Source organism: Dromaius novaehollandiae, chromosome 2 (genome assembly GCF_036370855.1).
Source record: "Dromaius novaehollandiae isolate bDroNov1 chromosome 2, bDroNov1.hap1, whole genome shotgun sequence".
Taxonomy (NCBI): domain Eukaryota; kingdom Metazoa; phylum Chordata; class Aves; order Casuariiformes; family Dromaiidae; genus Dromaius; species Dromaius novaehollandiae.
Genome location: NC_088099.1, coordinates 81,184,102 through 81,199,256, shown reverse-complemented (window position 1 = coordinate 81,199,256; position 15,155 = coordinate 81,184,102). Strand labels below are relative to the sequence as shown.

The window sequence follows — 15,155 nt, the reverse complement described above, 5'->3', positions numbered from 1 at the left end:
AATCCCATCCCAGAAAAAAAATTATAATCTGAATAGAGCTAGACAGAGCCTGGAAAGGGAATTGGAGTAAATTGTTTTAGGTTACACAGGTGGTGACAGAGCTGAAAATATAAGTGCTGTACATGTGAGAAATCGAAATTGCCCAGCAGCAAAACGTAAGAGCCTAGTTACAGCATTTTCATAACATTTGTTCATGAAGACTGTTAAGGATACTGTGAGGTCATCACCTTGGTAATATTTCGGTATATTTTGGTAGGTAATATTTGGTAATATTTTGATCTGTTGCCAACAAAATACATATTTATCCATCATTTATATTTTGACAACGGTAGTTTAATGGTTGTGACAAAGACGGATAGCAAATAACTGAAATATGTGGCACCACACAGCTGTGTTAATTTCTTTGTAACATACCAGATATACACTATTACTACAGCACTTTGGGGGGGTTCAATTTGCAGCCATCACACAATCATTTTTTGGATGCTCACTTTCCTTACGTCAGATTGTAAAAGAAAGGCAGAGGAGCACGCGAGGATTACGCTTTGTCCTGATATTGTAAGTTTAGACATCTTGCCTAATCTGTTCCTGTATGTTTTTCAGCATGTAATGGAAGTAATTGAAAATTTTCCTAAAGCGGCTTGAATTGGCACCGCAGTTCAGAAGAGAAGGGTAAGGAGAGGGGGAGTGGAGGCTGGACAAGCACGGCGCACCGCTTTGCACGCGTGTGGGTTGGCAGGCCCACACAAAGTGCGAGCTGGGAACCGCCGGTTAGCCACGAATGAAAAGCGGTATTTGAAGTTTGCAGGCACATAATTCAGAACTGATGCAAACTATGCCATTTTCTCCTAGCAGTTAAGCGAAAAGGCATATTAGCCCGCAAAAATCGCACGCGCTATCCAAACGTGATTTCTAAAAGCAGCCTGCCGCAGGCAGAAAGTAAAATGACCATAAAATAAAAAGAAAAAATCACACTGCCCCGGGGGGGAGGGGAAGGTTTCGTCACGGCAGTATGTTTAAACGTTAACAACGGCAAAACTTCCCAGCGGCGAGAAAGATCACGGGGGGAGGAGCCACCACCCCCCCAAAAAAAAAACAAAAAAGAAACAAAAAAGAAAAAAAAAGGCAAACAAAAAGGCAGACTGGAGGGGGGCCGCCATAACAGAACTTGCCGCTCCCCCAACTAACTACCTGCCCGCCCTCCCGCAGCGGAGCAATGGCGGCACCGCTGTCCGCACCGCCCCGCGCGTCACGTGGGCGCCGCTCCCACGGCGGCGGCGCGTCGTGGCGGCGGCGGCGCGGGCGGCCACGTTGACAGGGCGGGAGCGGCGGCGGGGCGAGCGGCGGGCCGAGGCGGCGGCGGCGGCACCACCCTCTGTATCGCGGAAGCCGGGCGGGGGGTGCGCGCGTCCGTCTTTCTGTCCGTCTGTTGCGTGCGGGAGAGCAAGGGGGGACGCGACGCGGGGCAACATGTCTTCGCCTCCCAAAGAGAAAGCAGAGACGCGCGCTGGACACCCGCCTGCCGGTACTGCCGCCGCTCCCGCCGCGCCGCGGGGGACCGGGGGGGCAGCGGCCCGCTAGCGGTGCTGGTGGCGTCGGTTTTGGCTGCGTGCGTTCCCGCCCGGGCCCGCGGCGGCGTCTGCGGCCGTAACGGCGCGATAGGGGACGGGCCCAGAGCGTCCTGTCAGCCGCGCTTGGCCGCCACGTCGCCGCGCCGGTGCGGTGACAGCGGCCTTGGCGCGGCCCCGGCCCGTGGCCCTCCTGGCAGGGGCAGTAGCTGGGGGTTCCCCCTGCTTCTTGGCGCCCTGCCCCCTTTCCTTGTCACAGCTTGTCCCCCAGCAGCAAGGCTTATTGCGCGCCTCCGGCACTTCTTGGTGGGATAGCTTTTTAAGTGTTTTGGTCAAAAAATGTTGAAATTCTTAATTTGCAGAGTGATTAATATGATTTTCAAATGACTTGACGAGACTTAGTAACTAGTTTTATGTTGTAAAGCAAGTTGAAAACGACTTTTGAACCCTGTTTCAGTTCTGCTCTTTATTCCTGAAATACCTTTAAATAAATAACGGCAGTCATAGAAATGGTTGCCCCGCTTGCCAATGCGGTTTGCCAGTAGAGCTAAGCTGCTCAGTTGGCTGGGCAGGCAGTCCCAGCTCTGCAGCCTGCCCTTTTCCAGTGCTGGCTCTCAGCTGGCCTGGTGAGCTGGCTCTGGGAGCTAAATCCATCTGCCTTTCCAGATGTCAGGAGTTTTTATTTGCAGCCTTATTTCTTTAAATTGGCTCACCTTGAGGTCAGGTGGGCACCAGTTTTCGTGCAAAGGAATTGCTGACGCATTAGATCGATTTAGCTCTATTGTCTGGCTGCACCCTCTTTCAAAAGGCATAAATAGTAAATGTTTTCAATTAGATGCTTTTAAACTATTTTCTGATATCGTTGCAAAGGAATTTGAGAGTAGGTCTTCAAAACCTGTGTTTAAGCAGGTGGAATTTCTTTAAAGACCCGAACTGAGCTTCCATAAGCCATGTTAGAAACAAGTAATACGCAGTGCAAAATCATAATGTGAATACAGGTTTCCCTCGTCAGGTTATTTCAGTTTGTCTTTCTCTTTTTAAGACATGAATCCCCAGGTGAGTTGAAGAGCTTGTTCAGCTATGTATGTCCTTTGTGAGGATATACCCATTAATCTGCAGAGGGGACCACCAAGTCTTCCTGTGAGGCCAGCTGAGCAAATGTTTGACAATATCTTCAAGTCATTTCAGGAAGAGGACGCTTATGAACAGGGTGGCAGAGGAAAGTGGTTCTGTGGCACGTTGATCTTTAACACTTTGAAAATCCACAAGAAATCTGGTGACTAATGGCAGTTTAAATTTGCTCTGGAGGCTAAAGCTTGAGTTTAATCCTCTATCCCAAGCCGTTCTAGATCCTTGAATAATAATGTAATGCCATATGGCAGTTTGCAAATAAGTTTTAATAAAATGGAGTTCAGGATTTCTTAAATAAAAAAAAAAAAAGTTATGCATAGAGTTATGTGGAGAGTCCTACCTGTAATGAGGATGTGTCTCACTTCACTGAGTGTGAGCTGCATACATAAAAGTATAGGAAAGAATTAGATTATCAAAAATAGAATTAAATCAGAATTGAAAAATCCATTTTTTTCATATGTGCCATTAGCCCTAACCTTACTACCTGCATGCATTCTGTTAGCTCCCTCTGTGCATTGATCTTTCACATAGAAAAAAGACAAGAAAAACACTTGAAAAGAGGATAATGAAATGGAAAGAAACCTCGAGACCTCAGGCTGGTAACAGGGTACCTGAAGTGTCTTTGAACTCCTTTCTGAAACAATAAAGCTTAAATTGTGGCCCTTTTAAATATCCATCTGTCAGTAAGATCAGTGCATCTATAATACATTGCTGAGTAGGTTTGTACAGCTTGCAGTCACTCTAGGGGCCTGTGTAATTATGTGTTTAGGTACTCATTTCTTCTGATAGATACAGTGGATGCATAAAGAGAGGTGACTGTGTTAACAGTTTATCTATGAAGCTTTGCAAAAGATTCATGAAAATAGTTATGCACCTTTTTTTGTCATGAAAAAAAATCCAGCTCTGAGGCAAGATTACTCTGGGGGGAAAAAAGGTATATAATATATGCTCCCTTAAGCATACAGAATGGCATATTTTGAGTTTCCCCCAGTCTTGGCCTTCCATACATCTTAGCAATATGATGGAAGCTATTACTGTGTGGTTCATAAGAAATAAATTTTATGTTAATATTTAATACTATGCTCAAAAGGAAAACTGGAAGGTGCTAAAGATCTAGGTTTATACTATTGTTTTCTGAAAGTTCCCATCTAGTTGTTTTGAACAACAAGTTATTTCGTTTGAACTTTAAGGTTGCCCAGAAAGCGCTGCCTCGGGTCACAAGGTCACCTGCCAGCAGTCAAACTGAGCTCAGGTCTGAGCAGTCGTGGAGTTGAGATTTCTCTGTAGATGCTTGGTCCTTCGGATTTCTCTGCCTAAGTATGATTTATTTCAGCATTAAATCTCAGAAAACATATGGTGCCCCAAAAAGCACCGCTGTGGAAAAAGAGTAAAGAGAATGAGAATGTTTACCAATTCCAGGCACTCCACATATTAATTAACTGGCAGAGTTGTTAATTGAATTTCCAAAAGGTGTCTGGAGTAGTCATGCTCTTTAGAGCAGTAGAGAGGTCAACATTCATAGCAGAAACAGCACAACCCCTCTGCCCTTTAGGGAAAACATATCCATTGATAATTAAAAAACAAAATTAAGATCCAGCAGACAAGCAAACAAAGGTTTACTGTTTTTCTTCTCAGTGTGTTGGGTGTAGCCAAGTCATCCCCTATGTATTTCATACTTGAGAAGCTGATGACTTTTCTTGTTGGTTCTCCACCACGTGGAGCCATTCACCAGCTCTCTCCCTCCCTTAACACGGATTCCACTTCAACTCTCCTATGTAATTCCAGTCTGGGGCCCACACACTATTGTCGTCAGTAAAGGAATTGTTTTGTCTGTAATCCCAATATAATTGTTGATGTCTGCCTGCTCTGAGCATTGATTCATGGCAATTGTTTTGGAAGGTGAATTCTCAGTTATTTAAATCCTCTTTCCACTCTGTGAAGGATTTAACATAAGGAAATTTGAGCGCCTCTTTTAAAAAATGACTTGTAGCTGTCAAAATCACCGTGGTAAGCATCTGTCAAATTATGTAGAAACTAAGCAGGTTAGATGAATCCTCCAAGTCCAAGAAAATCTCACAAGTAGAAGAAGTTTTTCTGTTAGCTTTACGGATGTAATTCATCAGTTTACTTTCCCTCTTATGCTGAGGTAGTGTAGCTTGGTTGAAAACCCTTGAAAAGGGAGGTGAACCATGTTGCAAGGATGGATATTCTTGCTGTCCTTAGGCTAAATCTCTTGAAGCTAGTTTGAGTATAACTTTGCAATGGCGTAGGTGGCATAGATGTACCTCAGCTGTATTGACAGGATGCAGGATTTCACTTTTGTTCTCAGAGATATAAATTATTACTGTAGTTGTTTGCTAGGTCCTTCTTTTGCTTTCCCAGATATGCAAAGTAACCCTGGATTACTAAAGATTGCTCAGTTATGTGCCAAGGTACTTTTGTCTGAATGTACTACGGTAGTAGATATTAGTGAAAAAATCAGACGTGCGAGTTTATAATGTTTACAGCATTGGTCATTGGCTACTATGCCATTTAATTGTCTGGTTTTTTTAATCATTAATTTTACATACAGAAAAATCCTTAAATTTTAGCAGGATCTTTTTGTTGGTGATACAAAAGGAGTGGTCTGATGATATATAATGTAAGAGGAGAGAGATTTTTAGACCAGCAGGGTTAGTGCTAAATCAGTGGGTATTGTTCTTTAGTTTTCTATTAGATGGTGAAGAATTGCAATGTGGAAGCATGCATATATTGTCCAGAAGTGCTGCTTACAAGCCAGCACCTTCCACAAAAAGTAATTTGAATTGGAAGTAACGTGAATTGGTTGAGCAATGGTTGAGCAATGGTGTTGAATTACATAAATTAATGTAAATAAAACTAATGAAGATAAGGAAAGTAAAAACAACTCCTGTGAGTAAGGATTTTAGGATTTGTTTTTGCAGGTTAATGCTGTCTCATCAGATGGTAGATTAGAAAGAAATCCTTGCTGTAGGCCTGTACTCTTTTCAATTTTGTTGGCAAGGCTTATGGACATATTAATCGCTTCGATTAACTAAGTTAAATTGAGACGTTAGAACAAGATGGCAAATGTGTTTGCTCTAACAAACAAACGAAGTATTGAGCTGCCGTGAAGTGCCTTAATCTCTCTGTGGCTGGACAGAAAAGGGCTGTCGGAAGTGTGAGCTTGCCCCAGGTGTGCTGATAAGCTGTTTTAACTCTTTTTGAGTCACTCACTGCTGGCGTTGTGCTTGCTCAGCCCACGACATCTCTGCTGAGGCTGTCAGCAGGCTTATCCTGTCATAGCAGCGTGAAGCACAAACCGACATGTCTGTAGGTATCTTAAATATTGACGCCTGCCTACTCTAGTGGCTTGCTGACACAGTTGCTGATTGGAACATAACTCACCCAGTTAGCGAGGGAGATGCTGTCATCTAGCATCCACTGTTCTACTGTGATCATGTATAGTAGGGTAGAAGCAAACAGGAGCCAAAAATATTAAAACTGAAAGCAGATCAAGAACAGCCTGCCCATAGATCTCTGCTTAGTTGCTGCAGGTTTAGAATCTGGGCTTAGTTCTTGTTTTGTGTTTCACATAGTGGGGGATAAGTGATGAATTTAGTGGATTTGCTTTCACTTCTCACTTTGTGTTTCAAAGGGATGCTTTTCTGTTTACATCATTTCTAAAACTAAATCATGACAAGGATTCAAAATGTGGTAAATGCTTTATTTTGCAAAATAAAAAGCAATGCAATACAAATTAAGAGTTCTCCTGAACTTTGCTTTTTATTACACTGTTCATGAAGTACTTTTCTGTATAGATAGTATTGTTATTGTCCTAGTTTTTAACTTGAAATTACAAAAGTGAAGTTCTTCAGCCCTTCCTGTTTTATAGGAGTATCTAACATTCCAGTTTGTGGCCTTTTGCATAGTGTTATGCAAGCCATGGCCTTTTTTTCTTCTGATTGCGACAAGTTAATAGGGGTGAGAGTTATAACAGAGTTGAACCTTCTGAAGTAGTATTGGAAGCAAGTGGTAAAATGAGCAGCTAGTTCTTGGATGACGTGAAGTGACTGAGAATGGGAGATGTGGTCCTGAAATAGCTGCTCCACAAATTTGCCACTTTTAAACAGTTTTCGCCTGTTTTCCAAACCATGATTATTAAACTACTCTGCAAAAACTGTGAGGGGAGAGGAGGGAGGTCATCTTTAAAACTTTTCTGAGGTTCTCCTTCCTTCCCATATACTAATTTAACTTAGGTTTTTTGGGTTTGTTTTTTTTGTTTTGTTTTTAAATTTTGCTGCAGTGAAAGCTGGCGGGATGCGGATTGTGCAGAAACACCCACACAATTCTGATGCCAAAGAAGAAAAAGATAAGGATGATCAAGACTGGGAAACCAGCAGGTGAGCATTCTGATTTGGTGGATCTGTTATAGCTAATTTCCATCACCTTGAATATTATTGCTAATTTGTTTTCCTTGCAGATATCAGACCAATGATAGTTGTTTTTGTGTGATAAACTTCATTTAAAGCAGTAGCAAGTTATATGTTCCTTCAAGAGAATTGGGGAATTCAGGAATTTTTACCTTGCTGAGCCTCTTTTAAACGATCTTGTCAAGTTAAGAAAAAAGAAGGTTAGAGAAAAAAGTTAACATAAAACTTCAGCTTTCCTAAAATCTCTGAAAATCATTTCAGGTTGTGTGGAAACATAGAGGCTAGGCATATTTGGGCACAAACATTAGGCTGACCATCTGCGTATCAGGTCTTCTTGCTGTGTGCTAGTTGATTTCTTCTACTGTGTGGCCCATACCCCTTTCCTGTTGAGTTATTTGGCAATATGTCATGAAAAGACAGGTAAAAATAAATGCTATTAATATAAGCCCCTTTATTTTAGGTGGGAAATTACCAGTTTTAGTGGAGGAGGATACCAAGACAGACAGTTGTTCCTTACCTTGTTATTCATCTGTTTAAAACTACTGAGTAACAAGTGTGGGGAAATGAAAGCAGGGAGGTTCAGTGGACTATACCATATTTCTGTTCGTATAGAAGCCACTGGTTTTGTTCTGCTTTCCTTGACTAGCTGTTTTTCTTTGTAGTCAAGACTATATTTACCTGAAATCTTTCTGTACTAGCTTACTGCATTGCTTTGCCATTGCTATTGGCTCTGTGATTATTTTTTTTTGCCTTAAGCTATTTTTGTGCTTTTGTATGTAGATTGACTTAGGTGATGTTTATTTTGCATTTGAAACAATGGTAAGAAATAGGCATCGTGAAATGTCTGTGTGAATGGAAACAGACTGGTTTATTTATTAAATCACAACCTAAACAGGAGAGAAGTAACATATTTATGAGAGAGAAAACGTAGTTTCAATTGATATATCCAGATGAAAGGGCAGAAAATGGAACTTTCTGCCTTTTCTTCCGTAACCAAATTGGTCATCTTCTATTTCTGTTCAGTGGAACCTAAGTTGGAACAGAGTTTGTGGTGCAGTCAAGTTTTGTCCAAAGTAAGGAATCACATCCTGTAGCTAATTTAAGCTTTGCTTGGGGATTAATTTTTTTAAGGTGTTTTACATTTTGTGTGTGTGTGTGTGTGTGTGTCTTTCTCTCTGTATATGCATATATATGTATACTTGTAGGTCTGTGTATACATACACACAGAGTTGCATTTTATTGGTGAGCTAGTCTCATGGTAAGGGAGTCTAATTAGTGAGAGGATCCAAATGAGAAGACTTCTTATGCCTGTTCACAGACTTAAACCTCTGTTACAATATAGCTATTTAGTCCTTTCTTCAAACAGATGGTCATTTTCCCCTCTCACTCTAAAACAGTGTAGGGAGAAGTTATAATTTTGCCTTGATGTTTGTGGCTGTCCCTGTTTTAACAGGTATTGTGGCATAACAGAAGCAGGACTTCATGTTCACATTGTATGTGTTTTAGAGAAGGAGGTTACTTAGTCTGGTCCTCTGGACTGAAAGACCAGTAATAGTTGGTGTGCATTAGGTGTGCCTGTGAAATACACGTTCCATTTTAGTGTCATCTGCAAGGAGTCCAGTTCAGGTGCCTTGAGACCACTCCACAAGGCAAAATGAAGTGTGGCCAATGGATGACAAGGAGATGAAGTGCACTTCCGATCCTAACTAAAAAGCTAATAAATATATACCAATATTATTGTTGTAAAGCAGGTCCAGAAGCAATTTTTATGCTTAATGGAGGTATAAAGTTTAATGATCTCTAGAGCTTCCATATTAGCTAGGGAAGTCAGTTATTGTACCTCATGAAATCTGTTCCCTCAGCAACCTGTTCAATTTATTGTCAAAATATACACTTAGAGTGGGCTGTTCACTTTGGTTTTGTTGTAAAACTGTACATTATTGGCCCTTCTTAAGCCCTCAGGTGCATAGAGTTATTTTTGAGCCTGTGTTTTAATATAAAAAACATTGATCTGCATTTTCTTTCTTTAGTTTAAGTTCTACTGGGAAAGAAAGTGGCAGGAATGGCAGAGAGAACATAGGTGGGAATTGGTGTGAATATTCAGAATTCAGTAAGTTGATTTACAAGTTTGGGAGAAGTTATTTTCCTGGTAGAACTGGAAAACCTTTTCTTCTCTGGGGGGAACAGTTTCAAATGTCTGTTGTAGGTTCCTACTGAAGTACTTCTGCAGCTGGTGACTGTATGGGCTGTAGATTTGAGCAAGAGGTTATTTAGCTGTAGACAGAGCAAGTGAACTCCACAGGCCATATGAAGTTTTTGCTGCAAACGTGTAATTTATTTTTGATAAGCAACATGTCAGCTACTTTCATGCTGGAAGATGGAGTCCCTTGGATTTTCTGTGGCTCTGCTACAGGTGATCTGTGGTGCCCTTGTAAAACACTCAGATTTCTGATGCCTATGGGGAGAGGTTTCCATGTGTTTATCAGGAGGGGGAGAAGAGGCCAGTAGCCTTGCATTCTAGTTCCTCCAGCATCAATGTACTTTTTGGTCACTGCCTGCTGATATTTTATGTTCCTTCACTAAGCAGGTGAGGGGACATCTGTGCTTTTAACTTCTCACTCTTATATTTTTAGTCTTGGCCATTTAAAGACAACCATTTTAAGGTAATGTTCTTGATATGGTGCAGTCTCTACTCCCTGTTGCATTCAAAGTCGAAGCAAACAGACTGTTCAGGGAATTCTTATTAGGTGATATTGGCAGCTGATAATGTTTTAAGAGAAAATAATGAAACAGGGAAGAATAATTTCTGTATGGTAAGAGGGAGGGTGGGATGACCTAGTGATTATTTTAATCTCATTATAGGCTTAGTTGAGGATAGATTAGCAATGGCAAAATTTGGAATTGGCAGTGAATTGTGGCAGATTTCAAGCTCTCTAAGAGTTCTCTGGGAATGATTCAGAAAAGGTCTCTCTGGGACCACGCTTCAGTATGGCAACTAAATAGCAGTTCATCAGGAAAGCTTTCTACTAGAGTTTCCTTTTTTTTAAAAAAAAAAAAAAAAAAAAAGCATGTGGCTTTGCAGACAGCTGGCACTGTTTTTGCAGTATGCTTGGAGAACTGGACATTGGGTGAGTATTTCTAGTTTTAATGCAAACAAAGCTGGTGTTGGTAAAGATCTTTGAAGTTTGCTAACTGTGATAACGGTTACTTTAAAGTAACATTCACTAGTTAGATCTTCTTTGCCATTTCTTTTTCATAGTCATTCAGAAACTCGGAATCCAGTCTCCGTAACTTACTCTGCAAAGTATTTTAATCAATCCTAGTTCCTTAAATAAAGCTGTTATGACAACCTACCATGAAATGGTAGGTTGGCTTGTCATAATACTGGTTTGCCATCCCTTAAAACAATATGTGGTAAGATGATTTTATACTAATTCTGTACTAATTTTAAACTTTATTCAAGGCTGAAAACTGCCTTGCAGGAAGTAATGGAAATAATTGTAGATGTCTGATATAAATATAATATTACTTAAAGAGGAATGGTTGGATATGATTGTATGGAGAAGAGCTCAATGAAAGAAGGGAGGAACTGGCATCATCTGGTTTGGGTGAACTAAAAAAAATGTGGTATCTAAAGCTGGTGATACCACCATGGCCAAGATGTCAGTGTTGAATGTGACTGTGAGGGTGGGGTCCTTGGCCCACATGTTCTTTAGGATAGCAGTGATTTTGATCAGCCTGGTTGGAGACAGAATAATGGCTAGATGGACCTCTGCTTTGATCCATTGTTGCTTTTATTATCTTTCTGTAATTTTTCAAGGCTTAGGTTGACTTGGATTTTGGTTGCAGTTGGTTGCGGTTGCAGTTTTGATTGACAGTCATACTGATTGTTGTTGGATAGTTTTGTGCTATTGTATGAAAGTGAAAAACTTAAAAGTAGGATTATGAATACAAACAATCATTTTTCAAAACTGTTTGTTGTCATAGAAAATATTTGGAGTTAGTAGTCTACTCATGGTCCTGGACTTTATTAGATTGCATGTTTAACTGAGGTTTGGAGTATCACACTAACTCCTCTGTGAGCATCTGACTCCAATCATAATAAATACTCCTGAAATACAGATAATCTGAAGTGAGAGCTGCTTGTTCAGTTTTGCATGAGAGCTGCTTGTTCAGTTTTGCACAAGAGCTTCATTAATTGTCACTCTGGGACCTCAAGAAGAAGAAACTATAATTATCAGTACTTGGATTTTTAAAAATATTTAAAGCAGATACGTGGCTCATCTTATCTTTTAACAAACCAGGTGAACTGCAGAGGTTTTCATGACTAAATAGTCTTTCCTTCTCTTTTGTTATATTTGTGATATAGAATGGGTTAATTGCAGTGATTTAGTTACTGAATGTAAATACAGGACAGTGGTTTCTCAGGGTACATATGTAAATTGTATGTGCTGTGCATCTTAAAGACCAAGCTTACCTGGAGACTGTGAATCCAGGAGTATGTCTGACTTTCCCTTTGACTTTGGATAGAATAAATTATGCAGTTTGGATTTTAATTCACTTTAGGATGTGTATAGCCCTAGCTATATTGATTGTGGAAGAAAAGGGGGGAGGGAGGGACACAATTAAGAAGATAATTTAGAATATGGAATGTAGTGACTCAAAAGTAAAACCATACTAATGAAGCATATGGGTGTCCATATGTCAAAGAGCCTGTCTCTGTTCGTACTTAGTTCCATGGCGAGAGAGGAATTGTTGAAGCTCCCTGTCATCCTTCAGGCATCTCTGTGTGACTTGTTAAGTCTGAATATTCTAGTTAAGCTACATCTGCTTTTTCTTTTCATGAGTGCTCTGCAAATCTCAAAAATTTACCCTGTCACTGTATACTCTTATTCCAAAACAAATTTGTTTTTCCTTTCCTTCATCTCACTTTGTTGTTACTGATAAGAAATAAGCTGTGGGCATTATTTCCATTTTTCATTTGCCATTGAAGATTGTCTGTTGTCATTGCAACATACTTAATTTTTGCCTTGTAATGACCCTTGTTGTGCAAACTTCTGGCAGAATTGAAAAAAGAAAATTAAAGTAGACTATACGGGTGAGCCACTAGAGCAGGTTTGTGTATTTGTTTATGCTGTAAATATGGAAATGCTTGAAATCATCTCTCCTCATATTTCACCCTGTTCTGGTTATTTAGCCCGGGCAGGAATGGTAGAGTCAAAGTGCTGACCCTTTAACTTGGGAATAGCTGCTATTCAGCATGGTCAAAAACTGGGAAATGGCAGCCAGAGTTCATTTTGCTTGCATACAAGGCAACTTGTTAAACGTGGAAACAAACTCCCAAATCTCACAAGGCCAGTGGCACAAAGTGCATGAACGAAGTACTGCACCATACTTCTGTAAATATTCTGAATACATAGCCCATCATATTTTCTCACATGTGGCTCATCTACATAAAGCCGAAAAAAGAACTCTTACCGGTATTTATGTATCTATAAAACAAACGGCTGGGAAAATAAGTGGGCATTGACTCAGCACGTTGAATATTCAAGGTTTAAAAAAGACAGTTCAGGACAGATAGGCTGCTGTGCGTTCCACTTTAGTTTTTGGAGGTCCTGCCTCCAAATCTCTTTCAATCTCATGAAAACCTGATCTTAATAGTGAGGTAAGTGGGTTCTAAAAATTTTGTTTAAACAAGTAGATGACCATTCTTGAAAAGGGTTTATTTTTTTCCTGGTAGATTTATTTTGAATATCAGAGTTGGGTTTTTTCTTTAGATTTATACATGAAACATTTGGAAGCTTTTATTTCCTTTTGGAAAAGGAAGTTCTGATCAAGAACATTGTCACATCGATATTTTACATTGTGTTTTTCTCTGTGTCATTCCTAAATACTAGAATATATGGGATGAAGATATCTGTGCCAGTTTCAAGCAGTGTTCAAACAGAGGTTTTCCATGGGCTTTATAATACACAAAAATCTCCAAACCCAGATGTATAATCAAAGGGTTCATTACTCTAGCTAAGCCCCAATCTCCCTTATCTGAGTACTCAGTGACTCTGGGAGCCCTTCATAAAGCTAAGGGTATGAATTTTGTACTAGAAAAAGCTGCCAAAGAACCACGTGCTACTAGTTCGTTTGGAAACAAAAACCTCTGTTAGAAGTCCTGACACCATGAGCTGCAAGTGGGTAGGAGATGTGAAAATGACTGTGTGCTCCAAGGGGAATCTGTTTTTTCAGGTAGCACCTTCCTTTCGCTTGTTTAATTTAGTCTGCCTTGACTGAGTCAAGCACTGTACTTCTAAAGAATTGAATATTAAAGTAAACTTGGGTGTTACTGTTATTTGTTAACTGTCACTGGACCAAACAAGAAGGAATTTTCCTCCTTTACTGCTCCCAGGACATTGGTACTAGAAGCAGGAGATATATGAGAGATAATTAAAGACAACCCTGAAAACATTTGTTATATTATCACCAGAGTTTTATTTAGTCTGTTGTAGCAGTTGATAGAGCTGTTCCATTGCAGCAGATTGCTCAATGTGAATGCATTCACTGTAGTAGGCTTGCTGTCCTCTGATTTTATTGTAACATTTAAATGATTGCAGCTTGGTGAGAGGCATCCTGTTAAATAAACTGCAAATTGTAAAAAATATTTAGGCAGCATTCACGCAAGGCTTAATTCCGATGAGTTTGTGGTTTCTGAGTCTCATCCGTTAGAGTATATATACCATGAGCCTGAGTCTGTTCATGCTTTCACTGAAAGAGGAGCTGGTTCAGTTGCTGCAGTGTACAACCAAAGTGACTGCAGCTTGTTCATTTATTTTCCCCAGTGATCTCCAAATATGCAACTTTTCTCAAATTGTTTGAATGATGATTAAATACAAGGCTAGCTCTGTGACCTGAATTGTAGGGAGACCAGTGGCTTGCATAATCTAGTACCCCATGCTTCGGGACTGAATCGGAGATTCCTGCAGTTCTGGCATTTTGGGTTTCCTTGCTGTCTTTCGGCAGCAGACAGGAAAAGGCCTTTCCATAGTCTAGACACATTGATTCAGACTCAGTTCCTGTTGGTTGCATTAGGATTATGTCAGAGATGGGGGCTGGGGGGAAAGTAGCATTAAGCTTGTAGATGAGGCAGTGCTAAGGATGTGCCTGTGTAGGTGACTTTTCAAATTCTAATTTTTCCTCTGGGAACATTACAAATATAGAATGCTATACTTAAGGCATGAAAATTTGTCTTGCTTTGCAATACTGAATGTTTGTTGTTGCTTCTCAAAGCCTACTCTAGGGCCTTCTTTATGAAAAGAAACAGTGCTCCAGATATTGTAGTGGAAGTGCTAGGCTGTTTTGCTAGAACAGCTTAAGTTGTAGTGTCTCTCTTAAGATTGTATTTAAGTGTATTTGGAACAACTAAAGTCTTTAAAAATAATTCAGTGAAGCAAAATTCATTATTGAGTGTGTCCATCCTCATACTCCTTAGACATTGATAATGAATGTTCTCCAGTCCTGACAGTCACTATTCTAAGATTGTAACTTAATATTTAGAACATGCATTGGTAAACTCTTTACTATTTGATTGTTGATAGGATAATCAAGAGTATCCTTGCATGCATGCCTCTTGCTGCTACAAATTCAGTAAATTTCTGCTCAAAGGAGAACTGTATCCTCTGCTATTACTAAGGCTGCCATTGACAGATCTTTTGTGACTGTGTCCTAAGTATGTCCTGAAGGACTTTTGACTTTGTGCAGCACTAATGAATTGACTGGCTAGTTAACGCACAGCCCCGTTTGGCTTGTTCGACAAAATGCTGCTTTTGTGTTGGAGGTGATGGAATGAAATTTCAGTAAACTGAATTGAGTGGTTTTACACTTCAGTGGTGGTTCTTTTATTTCTGGTATCATGCTTATTTGTGGTTATAGAGGAAAAGTATATGTAACTGTGTGTATGCTGTTTTTATACTGGCACTGATAAAATTTTCAAAAATTCTTCCACGTGGGACTATTCAGAAGGCTTTTGACTAAATGA

The 15,155-nt window shown here is 40.1% G+C and overlaps 1 protein-coding gene across 1 annotated transcript in view; it reads left to right on the top strand.

Moving 5' to 3' along the window:
- The first annotated feature begins 1,240 nt into the window (after nucleotides 1-1,240).
- DAP (death associated protein) overlaps nucleotides 1,241-15,155 on the top strand; it is a 52,590-nt gene continuing 38,675 nt past the window's right edge. Inside the window, exons 1-2 of the mRNA XM_026099303.2 lie at nucleotides 1,241-1,525; nucleotides 7,003-7,099. Coding sequence (XP_025955088.1) covers nucleotides 1,471-1,525; nucleotides 7,003-7,099 — 152 coding nt within the window. The 5' untranslated portion in view covers nucleotides 1,241-1,470. The remainder of the gene's footprint in view (nucleotides 1,526-7,002; nucleotides 7,100-15,155) is intronic.